A 23661-nucleotide genomic window follows, 5' to 3' on the forward strand; every position below is an offset into this window, starting at 1 on the left:
ACAACAGGATCAGGACCCGCTCCCCAGCACGCCGCAGAGCAGCGAAGCGCTCGGAGGTGCGCTCCACTCCAGAGTAAACGCCGCTGTGGCGCAGCCGAGCCGGCGACGGCGGCGGCCGCACCTGCGATCCAGTAGCGCGCCTCCCGCAGCTCCGGTGGGCCCTCGTGGTACCAGGTGTCAGTGCGCGGCGTCTGAGCGGGCGCTGACGGCCCCTCGGCCGGCCTCTGGTCCGACGGCGCCTCCTCCTCACCCCTGCCGCGCGCACGCCGGCCGGCCGTGTCAGCCAACAGAACACACGGCACGGACGCGCCTGCATTAGATGTACACGGATGGCACATATCGCATGGTAAATATTCAAAGAAGAAACAATCCAAATAGGTGGGGATGCCGTGGAACGCGGCTTCGACACACGCTTCTGCAGCCAAATGACCCCCTGAAGACATTGGAATGTAGCAGAAGACTTGTATACCCAGCAATGTAGCCCAGTATCTTGCAGTGCCGGAGCCGGCCGGACGCCGGCCGAGCGGTGAGCCGTGTGCTGCGACCCCGGCACCTCACCTGGAGAGCAGGTCCCGCAGGCGGTTGCGCCGATCTGCCGGTCCCTCGCCGAACAGGCAGATGGGCTGCTCGCGCTCGCGCAGACGTCGCTTCACCTCGCCGTCGTCGGTGGACACGTGGATCTGGCGCGCGCGCTTGCGCCGCTCGAACTCGTCCAGCAGCGCCTGCTTGTCCGAGTGCATCTCCCGCTCCTCCAGCTCCATGTAGTCTGCACAGCATGCTGTGTCACAGTGCGCCAGCCGGGAGCACGGGGATTGCGTGCATGTTGGCGTTGGCCGCCTAACGTTGTTCAAAGCAGAATTGACTGCGTGTTTAACACGTGGTCGACCTCAATCAGCTACAACACACCCGCGATTACAATCTCCTTGCTCTTTTGCTGCATCATCTGCTTTGGTGCATGATATACCCTGCAGAAACCTAAACTCAGCACTTGCCCGGTGGTAAACTCGACCGGACTCAGTACCTTCCCGACGCTACGCCCAGGCAGACTCAGTACCTGCCCGGTGGTAAACCCGGTGGCACTCAGCACCTCCCCGACGCTACGCCCCGCCAGACTCAGCGCCTGCTCCATGCCATGTCCAACTAGACTCAAAACCCGTCCAGTGCTACACCGGGCGCGATGTTACCTGTTGACGTGTTGATGTTAGGACCGCCAGGCTTGGGCGAGCCTTCGCCGCCGGCCTCGGCCACCTTGGCCAACCGCGCCCGCTCTGTCTCCTCCAGTGAGCCATAGTGTACAGTTTTGGTGCTCGCCGACGGAATGACGATCACGTCATCATCATCTGACATGTCTGACATGGTTCAGCCACTGGTCTGGAAGAACATGTTGTCACCATCAAATAGGAAATACTGATGACAAGTTATGTGGCCACCATGCAAGTTTTACATTCAGGTAAAAATTCCCCCTGACACCATTTTTGCTACTCATTCTGAAGCCATAAAAAAATAATGTGGCTGAAAAGCCAACACAAGAAAATGCCTCCTTTCCAACACATATTTTTGGACTGACACCACCCACATTGGACAAACAGCTGGTGCATTGGTGCACTGGGCAAATGTCCTCACAGTTACAAATGAGCAATGATAGATACAGGTTGCTTTAGGACAACACCAGACAAAGGCTCGGAGGACTAATGTTGTGTACTGCTGCTGAATCATCAGCCCAAAATGTCATACAAATACAAATGTAGTAACATGCCAAATGTAATCACAAATTTGCAACTGTCTTGATCTCACCTGACACTAAAGAAAAGGGCATGGGCTGTTTCAGCAATGATGTTGAAACCATCATACACTGCAACTTAATCAAGCCTTTTGCAACAAGCAACAAGCTCCTTGTTCTTGATGTAATAAGTGATCAAGACATTTTATACAGCAGAGACAAACATGGTTTTAAGCAAGTTTTTGCATACTTCACTGTGGCTTCATGTGCATGCCCTCTTTTCCTAGAGGTAGTGTGGCAGTTGCACCCAGTTGCCCTGCCCTTACTGCCCCACCCTAAATACCATCTTATATTCAATTATCTGTCTGTGACCTATTCTCTGAGTTCAATATATTTTTTCACCAATGCCCCTAGGGCCAATACCATAGTTTCAGACAGTTGATGGACTCAGCCCTCATTTCACCCTAGCTCTTGCACCCTGTATATGCATATAAAAGTGCAAATAGTTGACAACATTTACAATAGGGAAAAATTGGCAATTATTTTATCTTGAAAAGTTGCAGCCTGGTCTTAAATATGATGATAACCAGGAATACAAAGAAAAAGGGGACCACAGGGCCATGCCCCCCCCCCTCCCCACTTACTAAGTCAAGAAGTTTACATTTAATCTCTACTGGGTGATTTTGGTGGAATTTTGGCTAAACTTACATGGTTTGGCAAAAGATTGGCATTTAGCCCCACCAGCAAAATTTTCCCCATATTCCGCATGGTGCCTCATGGCACCATCATGGCCTTAAATTAAAAAACAAGTGCTACAATCAATAAATGACTGAGCTTCACACCCAGTTCTGCACTAGTCATTATTTTGCTTCACTTGTTTTGTTTGCCAAAGCTAACCAATACAATGGTGCAAACTGATACCATGGTGGGAAAAGTGCAACCCAGAGTAACCTGCATCACTCACTGCTGCACACATGCTTTACGCCCATCCAATCCCCAATACTCTCCCCTCCTGACATACTAAGTTACTAAGCTTGAGTCACAGGCCAAGCGTCGCTTTAACTGAACAGGCCCGCTAGAATGCAGCCACCCATGGCCACTTAAGCCACAAAACAAACCATGCCAAATGACCTAACCTTGTTTTCTCACCAACCAGTATGCACTAACGCAACTCAATAGTGAGATTGTATGTCGGGGAATCACTACACGGCCAAAATAACTACCGCGCGTCTAGCGCATACCGGCCAAGGCTATCTAACGATACCGGCGTTAATATGTCACATTTGTAACAACTGCGCTAAATTCGTTCTGTCCAAAACAATACAGAAATATTTTATTGATTATGTCATAGACACTGTTTCTGAGAGCACAATATGGATATTTTTCCCAGGCCGGCTGTTTTATTACGTCAAGTGTAGAACACAGAATGCACACGTAATGCGTAAAATTGGAAGTTGCATCGCTTGCCACTCAGTGTACAGCTGGTACCCTTCGCTTATAGTGAATAAGATCGGTGCCCTCGCACGTGCTGGGTGAGATATTGCGCGTTGGGCTTTCTCCTGTTGGGTGCGTGGGACTTGTTTTGGCGCGGGCCCGCTTGCTGTTAGAATAGGACTCGAAGAAAATTAATTATATCGTAAGGTCCAGGATTGCAATGCTTCTGAGTTCTAAATCTATTACTGATGTGTCGCCATATGTGTCTGATGTGAGAAAACATGAATAATACTTTTGTTTTCGTTTTATTAGAGTTGAATGAGATAGGAACAGCACTGGATCAACAAATATCGGAAGAGTGCTGCCTTCAGGCATGTATGCTATGTGGTCTATGGTGCAATAGTACATGCCACTCATGCACAGCCACCAGGTGATGTGATAGTGGCAGTAATATCAGTGCACAAACACCATAATTATGACTGCTCAGAATTTTGCTCATGGCTGCCACCAGTTGCTGGGCATGGAGAGCCTGTGTTTCAAAGAATTTGGGGTAGGGGGCAGGGGTTGGGGGTGCATCAACTGCTGTAGTTTGTGCAGTGTTTCAAGGAATTGTGATATGTTGGTCTGAGCATGGCACACACAAGTCTGTGTCTCTGTTTTGCCACATAGAAGTGATGTGGTAAGGCTGGATACCACATAGCAGATATCCAGTGCAGTGGGTGATATTTTTGCAGACTTGCCTGGTATATTAGAGGCTAGCTTTTAGCATAAAGATCAAACCTTGAAATTCATGATGCTAAAGATCAGTTCATGACCTTTCTCACTTGTATGAAAATGTGAATTGCTTTAAAGCATTTATACCTAAGTTTGAAAATGCTGAGGTTTTGATTTCTGAGCACTTAGATTTAAAATTGTGTGAGAATAAACCCAGTTATATATTATTTTCATACAGTTTTTCAGGTTTTTCACCAGGCAGGTGTGGTCTGTGGCTGTAGAGCCTATGTCACATCCCATGGATGGTAATCAATATATTATGTGCCTTACCAAGTAATAATTACAACATTTTTGAAATTTTAATGCTGCCATCTTGTCACATGATGCTTGGTGGCTCACCTCTTTACATATTGTCTAGGTACTTAACTTAATGGGTGTCAGCTTATGCTACCCAATTTTAGCTATTTTCAGCCCTTACTCCCTGGCTGTTTTCTGGTTACATTGGTCTAGCCTTCCTCTTGGTTATGCCATATTGAGCATTATGTCCCAAAACAGTAGTCTGTGGGCCCTTATTGAGCTAGAGATGCACAACTAGTAGTGAGTGTGCTCATTTATGTTATGAAGGGAGCTGATGATATCTGGGCATTAGGTTTTTGGCACAGTTAGCTATTGCACCATATTAGAGAATGCTGTCCAAAACCTGCTACTCTTTCTCTTGTTATGGTTTGGAAATACCTGATAATATTGTCCTCCCCCTCCATGCTAGGGGAATGGCTTATAAGCGTGTCCCTAATTTATAGTAGATCCCTAACAGCATTACATAAGTTAGGTGATATTTTAGAAAACATGCTGAATTGGTCCACCTGCATGAAATATGATGTACTGATCAAGGCCTTCTTTCAGTGAATACATTTTACTTTATAGTCAAGACAAGTGGCAAAGATGTCAATCCTTGAAAGAATAGCAGACATTGAAAATGAGGTAGGTCCATTGTCAGTGTGTCAATACTGAGATGTCTGGGGTTAATTTCCATCACAGAAAGCTTTAACAGGCCAGATTTCACTGGCATGTTTAAGAATAGATGACTGCAGCAGTTCAATAGATTACCTAATAGCACAGCTGATGTAAATTTCTTAGTGATAGTGCTTGTTACATAGCATGTGCCTAAATGTTACTGGATTGTTGTGAGATCTCACATTTGCATTGTCATTAACACTTGGGTTTCCATTCAGCTGGATTTGGTGTGTTCCAATCTGATGAGCATGTATCCATGTACTCACATACATTCCCACTCATCCCAGATGGCCAGAACCCAGAAGAACAAGGCCACAAGTGGTCACCTGGGCTTGCTGAAGGCCAAGCTGGCCAAGCTGCGTCGGGAGTTGATCACGCCCAAGTCCAGCGGCGGCGGCACCGGCGAGGGCTTCGACGTCAGCAAAACAGGCGACGCCCGCGTGGGCTTCGTCGGTGGGTCACCCGGCAACAGCACAGGCGCTGTCTGCTTTGACGTGGGTCGCATACATGCTCCTACGACCAGATGACCGCGATTGAACGGCGTCGGGGTCTAATTCAACCGTTTTGTTTTTGACGTGGCTAAATGCCTCACGTCCGTTTTTCGGCATCCTTTGCACCTCGGATCGGCATGTTGCGATTTTGTCCCCCGGTCTTTGGCATGGCATATGGCTGTGCTAAGGTCTGCTGAATGGTTTTCGAATCGTGTTGGAGTCTCAGTGTCTGAGTAGATCCCGTCGATGTCTGAGGGCGACTGCGGGCTTCGCTGAGCTCCGCTGTCTGCGGATGTGCAGGTTTTCCGTCGGTGGGTAAGTCGACCCTGCTGAGTAACCTGGCCGGAGTGTACTCGGAGGTCGCCGCCTACGAGTTCACCACGTTGACCACCGTGCCCGGCTGCATCAAGTACAAGGGCGCCAAAATACAGGTGATTTTCTTTAACACATCGTACAACAAATCGAGCGCACATCAGGGGTCGTCAAAGGGGTGCTAAGATTGCATCTTTTGTAAGATTTGATTGCAAAATGATCGCGAAAACCCGTAATTTTCGGGGTGTTGTGAAAATTCGATTAAGTTATACCCTGTATCTAATGTTGATTATCTATGGGTTTTTGCTCTAGTGCAAACCATGCATATCAAATTTCTACATCAGTGCGTTGATAGATGGAGGCAAATCGGCACCAACGGTAATGTAGCGATGCCCAGCCTGGCAGTACCGGGGCTTTGCCAGTATCAGTTGAATGCATTGATAGTCGCCACCAATGTCCGTTCCAGCTAAATCGTGTCACCTGTGCTGTAGGCACCGGTAAGTCTCGATTCTTGTCGGTGCCGCTGCTAGTAATAGGATTTTGTAAAATTTCGAACTGTTGCTTCGAGCGTAACGTCCTATGCCTTTGTTTCTTTTTTGTTTTGGAAACAGTGACGTGGTTCCTGGTCGGAGTCCCACGTCTGCAGGCGTTGCCGTGCTGCTGCTGCGCGTCTGACGCCCGTCGCCGTTGCAGCTGCTCGATCTGCCGGGCATCATCGAGGGCGCCAAGGACGGCAAAGGTCGCGGTCGTCAGGTGATCGCTGTGGCGCGCACCTGCTCTCTCATCTTCATTGTTCTGGACGTGCTGAAGCCGCTGCAGCACAAGAAGATGCTGGAGCACGAGCTGGAGGGCTTCGGCATCCGGCTGAACAAGGAGCCGCCCAACATTGTGTTCCGCCGCAAGGACAAGGGTGGACTCAACTTCCAGACCATGGTGGGTGGTGGCTGGGACGCGGAATGGACGTAGGGTTGGCACTGTTAAAGGCGCCTATGCAGGTGCTGGGGGAGGGGAGGGGGCGGTGCAGGTGGTACAGATGATGCAGGTAAAAACGTTTGTTCGGAAAAATGGCAGTTTTTGTCCGAAAAAAATCACACGCCCTGTGGCCTTGCCATGATGGGATATTGTTGTCCATTTAACGTCCGATCTTATTCGGGTGACAGGATTTCCCCGCACCCCATTTTGCACCAGCGCACTGGTCTGTGAACCAACGTATGCCTCGAGGCATGGACAGCGCTGCAAGCTTCAGTTTAATGCATCCCATTTCACGTGCTTTTCGCAGCGGTGCGGATTGCAACCTCCGACGTACGGTTTGAAGTTTAGCACTTCCCCTCGATCCTAGCTACACTGCATGTAATTACCGGTGTGCCGGCGGTCGTGTGACGTCACGATCACGTCCGGCGCCGGCCGCGCAGGTACCTCAGTCGGAGCTCGATCTGGACTCGGTGAAGACCATCCTGAACGAGTACAAGATCCACAACGCCGACATAACGCTGCGCTGCGACGCCACCTCCGACGACCTGATCGACGTGGTCGAGGGCAACCGCATCTACGTGCCCTGCATCTACCTGCTCAACAAGATCGGTACGGAGCGCCGGCCGGACGCTGGCTGCGCGCCGGCTTGTCACGGGCCGGCTGATACCCGGCTGTCGGTGCCGTGGGCTCTGTCGGTGTGACGGTTTGGGCATGCTGCGCAGCCTGTTCGTGCGGACTGATCGCACGACCTGGACCTCGGACCGTGTGAGCTATGTCCGTGGTGTGAGCGAGTTGCGGCCTCTCTTCGCGCGGACTGCGGCTTTGGATCGCGTTGCGTGGAGCTTGGGCCGCTGACTGATTGGGATCTGTTTGTGGGGCGCGTCTGAGGCGTGAGGCGCACATGTTCTCGTCCTGCGGTACTGTGGTTGGTCTGTGCTGGTGACACTAATCGGTCGGCGCGTGGACAGGCGGAGAGCGTCGCCCGCGCCGACGGAAGTGGGGCAGAAAAAGCTGTGCGGCAGGGGTCGGGCTGTTTGTATGCAGTCGGATATGTCGGGATGTGGTCATGATGTGACCCGATGTGGGGGGTCAAGCTGACGGCTTGGTTGTCCAGACCAATCTAACGCAGTTCATTGCTGCTCCTTAGTGTAACTTAAATGTTTCTTGGGAATTTCGGATGCAGCTGCGTCCCCAGCGTCTCAGAAAACTCGCGCTAGTTATGTTAGGTTGCACAGGGAGAATTGACACAAAAGGACATTAGCGGTCCCAACATTGTGTTGGCAGGTTTCGCTTCTGCCGCTACCACCAAAGGGGGAGGGGGGGGGGGTAGCTGGTCAGCGATGCAACCAATGGCGGCTGTAATGTAACCCCCTAAATGGCTATTCTAACTGTCGTTGCTGGGAGGCATTGCCAGAGGGAGGAAAACTCGTCTTGCAGGCGAGATGGCTCCGCTCAGCTACATCAGTCGTCTGTGTCTTCAGATCAGATCAGTATAGAGGAGCTGGACATCATCTATAAGATTCCGCACTGTGTACCGATCTCGGCACATCACAAGTGGAACTTTGATGACCTGCTGGAGAAGATGTGGGACTACCTGCAGCTGCTCAGACTGTAAGTGTGGTACGGTTTGTGCGAGCTTTAGCGCTCTGCCGTTCTGCGCGAGATGAGAGGTCAGCGTTTCAATCATCAACGTTGTGCTGACATTTTACTCTGGATGCGAATTTGTTGTGTATGTATTTTTGCATCGGCAGAAAATAGCGATAAGCTTCAGTTGGGACAGTCGCGCACATTGTTTCGACCTTTCTTGCTTTAAATCGGAATGATGTACATTGCAGTTGATTTGGCTAACTCAAAACCTCATACACGCCAGATGTACGTTTCTTTAACAAATAATTCCTTTTTATGGGTGAAGTCTAGACCGAGTCTGTTTCATTACTGTTAGGTATTAGCCATGAACGTCCTATAACTAATTCGCGTCCGATCCATTATACTAGACTTGGAGCGGGATTAACATGGTTCTTGGTTAGGTCAATGTTTCTTTAATTTGATTTTGTAGGGGTCTCGTGTACATATACAAAATGACACGCATTGCGCGCGTTTCTTTAATTTAGGGATGTCTTCATGTTAATCTTGCCAGGTATCTTGTGATCACCACATGTAATGCAGAGGAGACATCTCTGTCATGTTACAGCTACACCAAACCTAAAGGCCAGCTTCCGGACTATGAGACTCCTGTGGTGTTACCCCGGTCCAAGCACGCGGTAGAGGACTTCTGCAACAAAATCCATCGCACCATCATCAAGGAATTCAAATAGTGAGTTCACTGCAATGAACATTGTGGTTCACATCTGAGTGTGATGTAGATCACAGTCAAGGTATAAGGCCAAATGGCAAGCTGCACAGCTACTCTCATCCATCATTGTACGCCACCATTCCACCAGCAGAGCAACTAAGTGCGCTGCATGCTTTCATATACTGGATTGCTTCATTGCTATGGTGTCCGTCGCGGCACCAAGCTATGTCGCGAAGGGCGTATTTTCGTGTCATACAGTGCCATATGCGCCGTCTTGCCTACCAGCCCCCAACTGACGGCGAGCCACGTGTTCCAGCGCGCTAGTGTGGGGCGAGTCGGTCAAGCACCAGCCGCAGAAGGTGGGCAAGGAACATGTTCTCTGCGACGAGGACGTGGTGCAGATCGTGAAGAAGGTGTAGCCTTCACTGAGGACAGCAAGCTGTGATGGCGCGCTTCTGGGACGGGCCACGGGTCTGAATAACGCTGCTATGAAACTGCCTGTCCGCTGTGCCCGGGTCTGCTCGGTGGAATGCTCTTGTTATGGTAATGCAACGCAGCCTGTTTCTGCGCACAAGTGTTGTGCACCGGAAATAGATTGGGCATGCACCTACAGTTGAGTGGTTCTATTTCAGCCCGCTTCACGAGATCGTTTCTGCGACTTACGCCGTAAAATACACATAAACTACGATCGATTGATTATTCCGGGTGAGTTAATATGTTGATCTTCGTTGACACTTGTAACGAATTGTAGGATCGTGAGCATGTCGTCGAGCTTAAAGCTCTGTAATTGGCTCAACAGAGAAGCTATTTTTCATAGCATGAGTAAAAGTTGTGATCTCCAGAAGTAGTTTTGCACCCCAGAAAATACCTAACACCTCAAATCATGCGACGTCTGCGCCTTGCCTACGACCGTCACGCAATGGGCTGAAACCGTGCCATGACACCACCAGGTACTGCCACAAGGAGACCACCAAGTACTGCCATAAGGATATTGTAAGGGATGCGTCTCTTCCTGCTTGTTTTGGGCCAAGACTCCGCAGACACACCGTAATGGAAAACTTGCCGAACAGAATTACAGCGAATTAATAAGCAAAGTGCGCCACAACATTCTGCATCTCGGAACAGGAAACGATTGCTCGCTGGGTGAAATCTCCGTAAGATCGAAGATCACGTTTTGCATCTACGTGATCTCACAATCAAATCGTGTGTGTGAAAACCCCGGATGCATGGTGCCCCATAGTGCCCCAATGCCCCAAACCGATGACAGCCGGCTGCTACCAGTAAATCTTCGCCATTGATAGAAGCCAGTATCGTGAGTTCGATCTCGCACTGAACGCTTCGTTTCGCCTGGTATCGATAAGCGCTAGCTTAAGGTAGGCGCGTTTCTACCCACGTTATATTCAAGTCGCAGCCGCGTGGGAGGCACGCGTGAAGGTTTCCAGTGAACCCCATCCCGCGACGTCTCCATCTCACGGTGACAAGAATCCTCTAGTCGCCTGGGCCACAGGAGCACAACCGAGCCTCTGGGTGGGGGACAAGGACGGTAGCGGCAGGACCAGTAGGGGACCAGGACCAGGTTTTGTTTTCTTGAAAGTGTGCATTGGCGGATTCAGGGGAGGGGAGCAACTGTTCCATGCCTCCTACCCACGATGGTCGAAGCCCGACGAAAAGGGCTCATTTGTGTGATCTGCAAGAAATTTAAGCATCTGGCCAAGAGGAGTTTCAGAATACTCCGTGGGCTGGACACGAGATCAGAGCTGTGTGGTTACTATTTAAGTGAGGAGGAATGGAGGGGGGGGGGGGACTTCCCTTAATATGAGAGGAAAGTAGGTCATAGCTGGGAGAAACCAGTTTTTGGCCGCGTTTTTGAGTGGGTTGCGTCATTGTTGCTACCCCGCCTCCCACCCATCACATTTTATAAATCTACGCCCCTTAACGAAGTCCTGCATTTTTTAAAATCAGCATCTTTTTTTACCTTGCCTCACGAGTCAGCGTTGGCTTTCACATATCCAAGGTGGCATTATGAAAACATGCTACTACTCCCGATACATTATCATCAAGAGCTCTTGCCGAAACGTGCATTATTGTCGTAATTTAGTAGTGCACTCCAATTGAGCCCAGCTGATATCTGCGCATGCGCATTGCGGGTCAAGCCACCTCGGGCGCTCATCAAGGAGCTGAGCTGGGGGATCACGTCGGGGGGTGTTTTGTGCTCTTCTATTTGACTGATATAAATGTCAGACACGCAATCTTCGCTACTCCTACGTAAACAGTTGGCCGGTAAGTTGGAGTTGGATTCGCCTTTGTGTCCGTGATTAACGAAGTAAAGGCGCTCTGTGCAATGATGCGTGGCATACGTCGCTCTATCGAGCCTTTGTTCATCAACCAGGGAAGACACGTGAGATTAGGGCAGCTAGCATGTGACCTACTCACACGATTTAAGTTGTGGCCATTGTCTTGTGCTGTATGAGAACATAATCACGCGGTGTCCAAATCTAAGCCTGTCCCTTAAGAATTGCATTATGCCTGTGAATTACAGCCAATGATTACTTGCTGGAAGTCATATAGGTATTTAGATATTGCTTGTGTGTAACTCAGGAATTTTGCAATAAACATGGTTCATGTGCACAATTTTAGGCTGCAAGTAAAGTGTGTGCAGCTGCAAAAATATTGTGTTATTTTGGTCATGTTATTACAAAATTATAACATCAGTCTTACCTTTGGAGGGCTCATGAGGTGGTCTTGCTGATTAGCCATTGATTGACCTGGTCCTTGGTAGGGAAATACTATGGGAGATTTCAGTCAGCTTCACTGCAGACAGTTTGCCTTTGGTACATAAAGACCCTGCAAATGACATGACTCAAAACACATTTGATTTAGATGGGGTTTCATCGAATGTGACTGTGGCATTGCTTGTGAAGTTGAAGTGTGATGGGTAGATGTTGACCTATGCAAATGATATTTTTACAGAGAAATTAGCATTTGGATATTACATGGTACTGCATGAGTGCTTGGTGAACAGAGCTAGAACTGAAACAGGCTTGTTGTGACTCATGTTTCATGGAATGCCCTTTGCTACCATGCCTCACAAGCAAGCTCTTTGCTAGCATGATGCATTTGCCTCCTTGAAATATTATAGAGGCTGTTAATGTTACACATAGCTATGTCTGTTGAAATGTATTTCAGAGCTAAACAAGAACCCTGTGGATGGGTTCTCTGCCGGCCTCATTGACGATGATGATATCTTCAAGTGGGAGGTGCTCATCATAGGCCCACCAGATACCCTCTAGTAAGTATTCTGCATAATTGTTAGGTGGATGCATGGCCTGACAAGTTTTCAGGTAGAGCTTGTAGAGTTCATAGCAGTGCCTGATATGCATTCTCATTTACATTTTTTTTGTAAATAAGTCTGATTACCAGCAACAGCTATGTTCATCATATTTGATGGAATATCCTTGTAACATCAGTCAGCCTATAAATACCTGGAGGTAATCTCTCCGCAATTCTGTGTATCTTTTAAATTGTGATAGGTAGTGTACAATATTTTCAGCAACATTCAGGAAATCAGTGTGATGCATTTGGGAGGGAGCAAACTGTTGATGCTGGCTTAGGTCAGGCCATGATGTTACCACCAGTGAGGGATTGGACCAAATTGCTTTAACAGGCAGCAGTGCTCCACTTTCTGTCTTATTTTGCTGTTGTTGAAGATCTGTGGGCTCAAAGAGCAGAAAAGTATGAGTGAGGTGCCTCAACTTTGACATGACTGCCATGGCATGCCCTGACTTTGACCCTTGACTTCTCTATATTGCAGTATTATAAAGAGAGATAATAAACTATTTTAGGTGGTTGTCATTGATAAAGCTGTATAAGATGTGTGTTAAGTGAAAGAGGCCTTTGAAAGTCCCTGAAAAGCTGTCATATTCCTTACCTGACTATCTTGGTGGGATGTTACTTGACCTGTTATGATGTCATCAGCCACATGACAGATGTCAGATTAGTAATACTGCAGGGGGATCGACCAAGGTTTTTGATTTTTGCTGGAATTATTGATGCTACTGTTAGATTGAGAGAGCAGTTGGTGTCAGCTTTAATCCAGGGGCTGTCACACTTAGTAAAGAAATTTGGACAACTGTAGGCTTAAATGTTTTTTTGTGAAAGTTGAATGTAGCTTTGCATAACAAATGAAAATTGTCTTTGTAATGTCACTAAAAAGCAATGTCTCTTGCAGTGAAGGAGGGTTTTTCAAGGCTCACCTGTACTTTCCAAAGGAGTATCCTCATCGACCACCAAAAATGAGGTTCATCACTGATGTATGGCATCCAAACAGTAAGTGTCTTAGAAAATGGAATAAATATAATATGTTGCAAATTTGCCCACAATGGAAAAGTGTAGTTAGATGTAACCATGCTGTCAATCCACCTTCCTTTGAATGTTTGTTTTATGGCCAGTTTATGGCTGTTTTTTTCAATCATGCTCATAAAACTGTTGGCATTTGAATGTTTTGAGCCAACAGCTGCCAGATATTGGCAAATCCTTTTATTTTTTGCATTTTGAAGTAAAATCGCACATTTCCCGTACTGCAGGAGACTTCCATTTTAACTAAAAACCTGACGGTTTTTATTTAGTGGCGACGTGAGAAAAAAACACCCCAAGGGTCAGCAGGCACAGTCATAGCCATCTGTGTTTAGTGCCTAACTATCCATGCAGGGATAGTGGCTGCGCCATGTGCCTCCCACCATGGAGTGGTGACCTGACTCAGGCCCGGTTGTCGCCAGTCGAGAAGAACGGTGACGTGTGCATCTCTATCCTGCACGAGCCCGGCGACGATAAGTACGGCTACGAGCAGGCGTCGGAGCGGTGGCTGCCCGTGCACACGGTGGAGACGATCCTCATCTCGGTCATCTCCATGCTGGCCGACCCCAACGACGAGAGTCCGGCCAACGTGGACGCGGCGGTGAGTCGGGCTTCGGGCGGCCTTGTCCGGTCCCGCAGCGGCGCTGGCCGTGCACCGGCCCGCCTGTGGTCCCTCTGGTGGACGGGACGACAATGCGAAGTTTGCTGCCGCTCGGCGTGGCGGCGCCGCTGTCGCACGGTCCTGGGGACGGGGTCGGCAGATCTCCCCGGGCTTTGCGAGGTTCGAGCCGCTTCTGGCCGGTCACCAGAGTCCGCAGAGCCTCGAAAAGCCGGCGCGCGTTCTGGGGCTAACACTTTCCCTGATGGGACCATGGATTTCGCCTGGGCGGTAGCACAGCTTCATCCACCCTCGCTCTCCGTGCTATCCTGCCAACCCATTGGAATATGCTGCGAGTGTTCCAGGAGTCGGCATTTCCGCCGCCCGGGGTGTATCTCGCATAAGCTTCCGCTCAAACCCCGTCAACCCCATATCGGAGGGGGCAAGCTCCAGCTCCGGGGATAAACCACGATTAGCCTCGTCGCTACCCCGCCTCTTACTGACTGGATATGTGGATGGCTCTGAAGTCGCGCTTTCATGCCGGAGAAGTGCTTACCTTACCGGACTTAGCGGGCACTGTCTGGCCGAAGCTCACATAGTCAGCTGGGACAGTGCATCACACGGTCATGCATGTGCGGACAAAGCGCAACAGGACCATGGATCATTTCTGTACTGTCGGCGTCAATACTGGATCCGTTCCAGATGGTTTGAACCGCAAGAGCTTCAAAAATTCCGTTTGGCTCTCGCTCGGGCTTGGCCGGTTTTGTTAAGCAGAAGCACAAGATGTACCAGAGTATGCGATGATGCGGCCTGTCGGTCGCACATCTGACAGAGAGTAAATCACTTACTCCAATGGCAGTTGGTGGCATTAAAGTGGCCCTTGCCGACTCCTGCTTTAGGTTACTGTGTCATACACAGCGCCTTAATTATTTTCCGTCGGAGCACTTTAAATCAAGATAATAATGCCAGAATCTTCACCAAATCGCTTTTTGTTCTGCCTTGGTTGCGTACTGGATTAGGCTATTATCAGTAGAAGAATATCATTATTGAGAATATCATTATTAAGAATATCATTAGAATTTCATGTCATATTAAGAATATCATTAGAATTTCATATCATATTAAGAATATTCATATGTCATGTTGTATTATGTAAGTATATATATATAATATCATACTAAGAATGTCATCAGAAGTTTATAAGGAGTTTTTATTATCAAGTTTTCCCTGCTGCTCCGCTAAGCACGCTCGGCTGGGAGCTCGGTCCGTGGTAGTCATGCGGAGTAATTGGCAACATTATGGACGGATCATAAGTCTGGACAAAGGTTTTGCTACGTTCTGAGCACGTTAAGCCTCATCTGCGCCAGGGCTGAATATATCCAGGCTTGGGAGCATTTAGCTAGCTGGAGGGTGTCGTTACTTTGGGTGGGATCCACCGTTTCGCCGTATTTGCCGCCAACTCTATGACAATTATTTCCACTTCGGGAAGTTTGGTTCAGTTTAGAGGGATTGCACACACCAAAAAGTGACGCACATTATGTCCTTCGTAATCCGTTAAAAAGTAGCATTCCAAAATAAGCTATCCAACTATTGCAACGCTAAGGAAGGGTCCGAAGGAGAGTTATTTTTCACATGGGAAAAAACCGACATTTTTTCCAAAAAGGTTTTTGACATGCTCAATGCCTGTAAAGTTAGGCTCACGGTACTTCTAACAATGGGGCTGATTGGGCCCATTTTTTTCTAACCGATGAGCACATCGGACCATCGATCGATACCCACCAGTGTGCCAAAAGAATGCCATTGGCCATCAGGTTCAGGCTGGTTTTAGTCTAATAGGTAAAAAAAACCGCACACCCACATCGTCATGTAGGTTTTTGAGTGCATTTGGATTTCCCATTTTTGAAAGGCCCTTAGGGTTTCTTCATCCAGTCTGAGGGGCATCGGTCGGTGATTGGATGTGCCAACTTCGAAGGAAATGTCACAGGCCGGCTGCAAGATAAGATGCTTGCAATGTCCTTTAACTTCCTCGCACCCCTCACACAAGTTTGACGTTTTTTTTTGCGCGACTGTATTCGGGTAGCAACTTTTATTTGATAGGCACTCTGTGTATGCTTGCGGTTTTCAACGACAAAGCGCGTTCTGTAGGTTTTTGGGGATTGCTGGCCCCTGGATTTTGGCTGCCGGTGCGGTTTGAGTGGCTTCAGGTGTAGACACGTTTTCAAATACCTGCACCACCAACTTCGACACCTGGTCCTGCTTTGTCATCAGCCTGTGGGACGGTTTTCTTGTAAAATGACCAATTTTTAGGGGGACTTTGCGATAATGATGTGGGTTACCATGTTCACCGAACTCCTTCTCCCGGGACCGGTACTTTTTTCCAAGAGCTGTTCCTTACGGCCGCGAAAAACCCAACATTCGGTGTTACTAATGTTACGCTAACAACAGGTTGTCGGCGACCAAACCTTAGGTCATATCGCCGCCCGATACACCAGCCGCGCGGCAGCAGGTCGACAACAGGCGCGCTTTGGCCACGGCTGACACTGGGCTTGCACGCTCGGGGTACCTCGTGGAAGTGGTCTCCGTCGCCCCCATCGTGGCCCGGGTCATGTCATCCGGCAGGGTCACTGAACTAACGGATGCGTGATATTGCCCGGGGGCGGGGTCCTGCCAAAGTTTCCTAGGCCTTGTGATACTGCGAGAAAGGTGAATAAGTACCAGCTAGAGGTTGATCAATTTCAGGACACCCTGTTAAATTTTGTAAATGTCTCCGTATCAGAAGTTGGTATGTTGAGTAGTATATATAATGCATACTATTGTAATAGTATCTTAATAGTTTGCTCAGGTGCGATCGGTGTCCCGCTGCACAGAGGCCCATCGAAAATGGAGCTTTGATCTCTCGCGGTTTGTCAGTACAGTTCTGAGGCCTTCAGCGTCGCTGGTCACGGCTGGCCACGTCCCCAGACGTTTGCCGGTGGGCCCCTCCCGCCTGTGCCGCCCGTGGCCCCTGTCCCGCGGCGGCGTACAGTGGGCGGGCGCCTCCGTCTGCCCGGCCCAGCCTAGCGGGCGAGCAGCGCCGCCGCCGTCGCTGTTGTGTCGTTGCTTCGTTACCGCGCTGCCGGCCAGGCCGATAACGGCCCAGCCCGAGTTATTCATCGCGCTGCTCCAAGGCCGCGCGGCGGGCCTGTCCGCGTCACGAGGGGACCACGTCGCCCGGCCACGAACGGCGGACGTGCGGTGTGGCGCGGCGGCGACGGCCCACCGCAGCTGCCCCGACGGCGGCTGAAGCGGCTGTCTGCCACGCTACGGTCGCGAAGGGCTCCCTTTGAACGTATGGACCCGTTAGGATGAAATAGTTTATCATTGGACACACAGCAGCTGTGTCATTCAACATCGCCTGCACACATTGGTCCGTCTATGCGTTGCTCGAACGTATCGCATTTAACCGGCGCGATTGTAAAGCAACTTCGGATCGGTGTTTTGCGTAATAAAGGCATGTTGCGAGTGCCGTACATCAGCTGTAGCCTTCGTTGTACCACAGCTGTACGGACGTATTGCCGCGTATCGCAATGATTTCTCATCCCGACCAATATGCAGGGAAAAACCAGCATTGTTGAGCCATCTTTCAGCCGTTGCACCAGCATAGTATTCGATCACGCTATGGTGCGTAGTGTTTTGAACAGCTTACTGATACATATCTTACTGAGACGTGTCATACCTACTTAATGCAACTTTCTCTCTTACACAACGCGTTTTGAGCCATGCGTTTGAGTCATGCATCGTATGGTGAACCGGGCGGCTATGAAACGGGTACTGGTTCGAAACCACCTCCGTCGTCAAGGGCACAAAAACCTCTTAACTGAGCGGCTCGGCACACGGAAGCAGCACAACACCACACATCAATGTACGCATTTCACGCTCGATATGGCCTCTTCTTCATGAAACTACACCATGTTCATGGCGTCTATCACGCTCAGTCCTGGGTGCTGATCTCGCTCACTTCGTTCGGCCTGCCGTCCCTCGCCTGAGGAACTGGCTAATGGTGCAGCTCTGCCGTGCAGCTGCCGTCCCAGCCTGGTTCTCTGTGACCCCGGGCTGGGTCGGAGCTCGGGGAAGGGGGGGGGGGGGGCGAGACAGCCAGCAGCGCTCAAACCGAGTAAAATGTGTCGAGCCGCGGCGGGCTGGTCAGGTTGAGGCGACGCTCGATGATACCCATCTTGAGCGACACCTCGGCCACGGTGGCCAGCACCGTGTCCAGCTTCTGGCCGAGCTCCTCCAGCGAGTCGCGGCTGGCCAGAGCGTTCTTGCGGCGAATGCGACCGCCGCTCCTGCTGCGACCGGCGCCCTCTGGCTCAGTCTGCTCGTCCCGGTCTCCGTTGACGTCACGGACGGCTGATGTCTGGCGGTCGGAGGCGGGCGCGCTGTCCGGCCCTAGCTCCGCCTCAGGCACCTCGTAGAGCGGGCCGAGCTCGCCGGTCTTGGCGCGCACAGACGCCAGTATCTCGGCCTGCAGCAGCTGTTCGCGGGTCTCGCGGTCGGCGTCGGCCGCGCGGCCGCGCAACAGCGCCAGCATGTTGCGCTGCATCCAGTCGTGCATGGTGTATCGAGACGGGCGCAGTTCGCCCGTCTCGGTCGTTCGGTACAGCCGCGCGCGACCCTTGGCGTTGGGGCGGAAGGTGGCGCGCAGGATACGCTCGCCGTCGTCGGCTTCGCCGTTGCCGTTACCGTTCTCGGTCTTGTCTGCCGGCGTGCAGGTGGTGTCCGCTGCCGGCTGGCCCGACAGGCGCTTGTCCACCTGGCGCAACAGCAGCTTCGGCAGCAGCGTTACTTTGGCCTGCATGCGCCGACAGATGCGCGAGCGAAGCACCGTATGCAGGACTTTGGAGTAGATGACCGACTCGATGAAGAGGATCTGGATGACAGTCATGCGTAGTCGTTGTACGCCGGCCGTCTTGAACAGGCCCTGGATGTCGTTGACAGTGAGACCGATCAGCAGGTTGACGGTGATGATCGACATGCTGACGATGAACAGGATAAGGATGAGGTGAGCCGTACCAGGGTAGAGAAGCGCGTTGTTGCTGGTGAACATGCCGTCATATTCGTACTCCCCCATCATCATGACGAACGTCTTGATGAGCGCCACTGGGATGGTTTGGAAAGCGGCTTTGTCGCCAAACAGCACCTGGAAACTGAGTGCGAACGCCACCAGTAGCGGCGAGTAGACGAGAAGAAAGCCGACCAGGTTCTGAGCGACGCGGATAAACATATGTATGTATATGCCGATGCTGGGGAAGCGGCCCACCATAAGTGTCAGCTCCATCCAGGCGGTCAGAATGAGCCAGGCGACGACATGGTGGACCCAACCGCCGTAAGAGTTACGGCCGATGAGCAGTGCCGAGTTGAGCGCAATGATCACCACCTCCAGCCAGTTCTCAACGCTGCCTACGTACAGCCGCCAGCTGTACAGCAGCTGGAATATCTCGCGGATGGTGGCGGCGATGGTGAGGGTACCGGAGATGCAGGCCAGCACCTTCGTCGCTGCCGCGTGCGGTTGCATAACACACATCATTCCGTAGCCCGTCACTAGCAGCGCGAAGCACACGTAGAACGCGAAGCTGAAGATGAAGAAGCGACGGACCTGCAACCACTTGATGTGCAGGAACGTCTCGACCAGAGGGTGTTTGAGCAGTTCGTCCTGGTCGGCGTCGACGATGGCTCGGAGTACGCCTGTCTCGGGCGCCGGCTGTTGGCGCGCGGCGTCCCAGAACGGCATGTAGTCCAAGTACACCTCGAGCTCGGAGCTGTCCAGCGGCCGATTGTTGGTGGTCATGTAGTGCTCGAGCACGTCTGGTACGGCCGAAGGCACGTTCTGCAGCAGCGTCAGTGTGGTGGGCTCGTCTCCACGCGCCCCGGCCACCAACAGCAGTCGCACAATCTCGCGGTTCGTGGCCAGCTGCAACGGCGTGCGACCGGCCTTGTTAGGTTGGTGCAGCGCCGCGGCCGGCAGCCGGTCGAGCGCCGCCGACACGGTGCTGGCGCAGCCCGAAGCGACGGCTGCGTGCAGCAGCGTGTTGCCGCGTGCGTTCTGGCAGGCGCAGCGGGCACCCAGTTCGGCCAGGGTGAGTAGAGCGGCCGTATTGCCGGCAGCGGCCGCCTGATGCAGCGGCGTCAGGCCAGCCATGTTCGTCGCCTCCAGCGGCGCGTCGGCCTCGCGCAGCAGCCGCACGAGCTCGATGGTCACGTCGATTGGGTGGTGCACACGACTAACCACATGAAGCGCCGTGTCGCCGACTGCGTCGGACATAGCTGGGTCGGCGTCGCGCTGCAGCAGCAGGTCGAGCATGTCGTAGTCGCCCAGCGATGCCACCAGGTGAAGCAGGATATTGGGCCGCAGCAGGCTGGGCAATGTCTGCTGACCTCGTGGCGAGCGCAGGCGCGCGTGCGGCTGTCTACTGTCGCCGTCCAGGCGCGTTCGCTTCCGTGATGTCTTGGACACGGCGCGCATGTCGGCGTTGGGGTCGGCGCCGGCGTCGAGTGCGGCGGTCGCCAGCTGCGTGTCGCCCGTGAGGCAGGCGTTGAAGAGGCGCTGCTGCTGACTGGTGCCGGCCGCTGGCGTTTCACGCTTGATTTCGTCCTTGCGGCTGACGGAGCGGCGCACAATCTGGTCCATCTGGCGCGACAGGAGCTGGCTGGATAGCTGACCATGTGGCAGTGCCTGCAGCACGTCTTCGTCCTCCGATAGGTCGGCCGCCAACGGCGTCAGCGGTGTCGGCGATGTCAGCGGCGTCAGCGTCGGCATGGCGGCGTCTGCAGCACGGGTTACCTTGTTAATGACCCAAGACACCGCGCAGCAAATACGCACGTAATCGGCAGCGTCGTCGACAGGAAGGTCCGTCCGAACGCGGCTCCTCGGAGGCTCCTGGAAGGAACTTTGGTGCGCGTATCCGCGAGTGGCGCTGCGTCAGCGGACGCCGCCAGTAGCTGCGCCTCGACTGAGGGTCGATCCAGACCAGCGGAACACAAGGTCGCCGAGCGTCTCGGCGGCAGGTCTGGCGGTAGTCTGATAGGAGGTAGCCGTGGTCTTACAAGCGGTCGTCCGGCTGCACGGTCAAGAGCAGCCCGCGCTGATCTTGACCTGCGATGCTGCTCTGGCCGCCGGCGATCCCCGGACCTGGGAGCCCATGTGCCCTGACCTAGTCGGCGGACATGCTGTCATAGCTTGTAGCTAGTCAAACCAGCCGAACACTTTGCGAAGAGGTGTCGTGGAATACCTTCATTGTACAAATATCATTAGCTTTGATGGCGCAGTTGGGAAGATTTGATTATACCACCTAACCCAGACGTTCTTCAGGGACAGGTCCCCCTGCTGCTTTATAGACCAGGAGCCCAAAAACTTGCTGAACTTGCTGAAGGAGGGCAGCAAAAATAAAAAAGCAACGGTACCATGTGTTTACGAAGGCTTGTCAGATGAAATCAGGAGAAGTTCTAGACGATGTAACATCAGGACAGTCTTCAGAAGTTGCTAAACGCTCCAGACAGCACTTACCAAATCAGCCTACCGACATCTTGGGATTTTACTAAGGGCTGCATGTGCGACATGGCGTTCAGCTGTTTGGAAACAAGTCGCTCGCTGTCGGTCAACAGGAAAAACACGGAAAGGCAACCATTCGGAATGAAACGCTGAGGTCTGGCGTGGCAAAGTATGCAGGATCGGAAGGCAACCACCAACCAGCATGGGATGAGACGCCATAATGGATAGAGAGCAATGCTGCAAAGCTATGAAATCAGGGAGGCAGCAAGAACACGGACAGTCAGCCTTATATGCCTCCTAATCCTTCCACGAGGTTGATTTAAGGATATTCCAGCACCGAGAGATTTCCTTTGCCGGTTAGCTCAATGCTGGAATCGTAACATGAAGACCCTGGCTCGAATCCCAGCAAACGCAAGGAGAAAATTGGGCTTGCGACGCGTACATGCATGAAACCTCAGCGCTACTCACTCCTTTCCAGGACCTGACGACGGCCTGAGAATGAACGGGCCAAAACGATGTGTACATAGCAGCTGACTGGACGAGCACGATAGTTGGAACAACTATCCATGCTACGAAAGCCTCGTCTCAATCGTTCTCCGTAAAACTTAAGCTTTGGAGGGATGTCCTCGTGGGTGCATGTGGGGAAACGGGCCTTGAGAATCTCGACATGTTGGACCCCAATGGCATGCCGTCAATGGGCCATCAGCCGTGGAGATAAGCTGTCCGAAGAGGGAGTGAGAGACCGGACTGCCCTCCGTGCCATTGGTTTCCTGGAATTCCCAACTATCCTGCACCTATGCTCATTTTGGCTGCGTTGCAGGGACGATACACATTTTCCTTCATGAACTTCGCCGAACGCAGGCTTATCACGGTCTCGAAGACATGTTGTCGACAACAGCGCGCGCCGCAACTGCTCCCTCACCTGCTGTGTGCGCAATCGGAGTGAGCCGTGGCGTCGCCAGGGGTTCCTCCCCCGGGAACGGTGAGCGCGGCATCACCATCTCACGAACACTGGCCACCCCCGGAGCATGAGCACGGGCTCCACCGGCGCCCTTCCGGGCTGTCCCAGGGAAGCCCGACCACCACGTCCGGGCGGCGGCCGCTGCGGGACTTGTCCCCCTCGCCCCCGGCCACCGACTGGGACGTCACTGGACAGGCGACGCCGGACGGTTCGTCGCACGTCAGGACTCCCGGTGTGACGTCACGGGAACGACGGCGGGCGGGGCTGACCGTGACCGACACCCAAAGCCGGGTGTGGTCGGACACTGTTACCTGGCGCCAGGGGCGACTCGAAATCGCCAAGCCGGGAGGGAGAGCGCTCGCATTCCGGCCGTGGAAGCGTGCCGGGGTGCCAGCAGGTCGTCCCAGAGCAGGTCCCTCATCGCCGTCAGATCGTCGATAGGCGGCCCGACTCGATGCGCCTCTTTAGGAGTGCTAAACGGCACGGCCGGGGTCGGAGCGCCGACGCCGGTCGTGATTCATAGGTGCCTGTGGCCCACGCGACTCCACGCCCGACGCTTAATGCTTGCACGGCTGTCCCCACCGGCCCACCCACCCCTCTGTTGACCGATGGTCGCCCCGCAGCGAGGGCCGATGAATCGCCTGACTGACTGAAGCGGTGGCGCAGCAAACAATGGACGTCGCCGAGGCGCTGCTGCGTCATGTTACGCACTGGCCTCCGGCTGTCTTTGTGTGTCTGGGCGTTTGCGGACAGGCGTCATGTCTCCTCGTGCGACCTCGACGAGGCCGGCTGTGGAGCCGTCGAGTATAAACACCTATTGGCTGACACACTTGCGCGCCTGAAGCAGGGCGCTGCTGGGTCGCGAACTCAGACGAGCCAGGTTCCGCTTGTTGCCGTTGAACGCGCTGCACGTTTATCAAGCGGCGAGGACAAGAACATGGCCCGGGTTTGCATGCAGCAGATTTTAGTGTGCTTGTTCAAAAGCTGACTGCTACCGTCGGCCAGACACCTACCTTAAGAGACAACCTCGTTTCAAAAAGCACGTGGTAGCCACAACATTAGAGCAAGCGCTGCTTCGTGCGACTCATTCCTTAGTGTTGCATGTGCGTACCCAGTGAGTGACTGCCGGCGTTGGCGTCAGACCAACGCCAGTCAGACCAAGGCCAGGGTTGGTGTCTAACAGCGTCAGGATCATTCAGGCGATTGCTGTAGAAAGAAATGTTCACTCCTGGAACCTGAGCACCTGGGCTATTTCGATACCTGTTGTTTTG

The 23661-nt window shown here is 52.2% G+C and overlaps 3 protein-coding genes across 9 annotated transcripts in view; 1 reads left to right on the forward strand and 2 right to left on the reverse strand.

The window, feature by feature from the left end:
* Window positions 1-2940, reverse strand: part of U4-U6-60K (U4-U6 small nuclear riboprotein factor 60K) — a 6732-nt gene extending 3792 nt beyond the window's left edge. The window contains exons 1-4 of the mRNA XM_037236429.1: window positions 2857-2940; window positions 1185-1371; window positions 559-766; window positions 122-252 (exon numbers count right to left, since the gene is read on the reverse strand). Coding sequence (XP_037092324.1) covers window positions 122-252; window positions 559-766; window positions 1185-1356 — 511 coding nt within the window. The 5' untranslated portion in view covers window positions 1357-1371; window positions 2857-2940. The remainder of the gene's footprint in view (window positions 1-121; window positions 253-558; window positions 767-1184; window positions 1372-2856) is intronic.
* A 165-nt stretch (window positions 2941-3105) lies between these two features.
* On the forward strand, window positions 3106-9613 carry LOC119112106 (GTP-binding protein 128up). Of its 7 annotated transcripts, none has more exons than XM_037236122.1 (9): window positions 3106-3229; window positions 4772-4849; window positions 5170-5335; window positions 5674-5804; window positions 6379-6618; window positions 7098-7266; window positions 8139-8268; window positions 8849-8971; window positions 9267-9613. In XM_037236122.1, exons 2-9 carry the CDS (start codon window positions 4811-4813, stop codon window positions 9367-9369), a joined length of 1101 nt encoding a protein of 366 aa, XP_037092017.1. In that variant the 5' UTR covers window positions 3106-3229; window positions 4772-4810; the 3' UTR covers window positions 9370-9613. The 7 variants fall into 7 exon arrangements, with proteins under 7 accessions (XP_037092017.1, XP_037092015.1, XP_037092014.1 ...); XM_037236120.1 differs by having other exon boundaries at window positions 3117-3286; XM_037236119.1 differs by having other exon boundaries at window positions 3117-3252.
* An 8432-nt stretch (window positions 9614-18045) lies between these two features.
* On the reverse strand, window positions 18046-22644 carry LOC119111509 (transient receptor potential channel pyrexia-like). The gene is made up of 2 exons (XM_037235325.1): window positions 22352-22644; window positions 18046-20705 (listed from the first exon to the last, which is right to left on the reverse strand). Exons 1-2 carry the CDS (start codon window positions 22428-22430, stop codon window positions 18046-18048), a joined length of 2739 nt encoding a protein of 912 aa, XP_037091220.1. The 5' UTR covers window positions 22431-22644.
* Between the last annotated feature and the right edge of the window lie 1017 nt (window positions 22645-23661).

Source organism: Pollicipes pollicipes, unplaced genomic scaffold (assembly GCF_011947565.3).
Source record: "Pollicipes pollicipes isolate AB1234 unplaced genomic scaffold, Ppol_2.1 Scaffold_7261;HRSCAF=8764_pilon_pilon_pilon, whole genome shotgun sequence".
Lineage (NCBI taxonomy): Eukaryota > Metazoa > Arthropoda > Thecostraca > Pollicipedomorpha > Pollicipedidae > Pollicipes > Pollicipes pollicipes.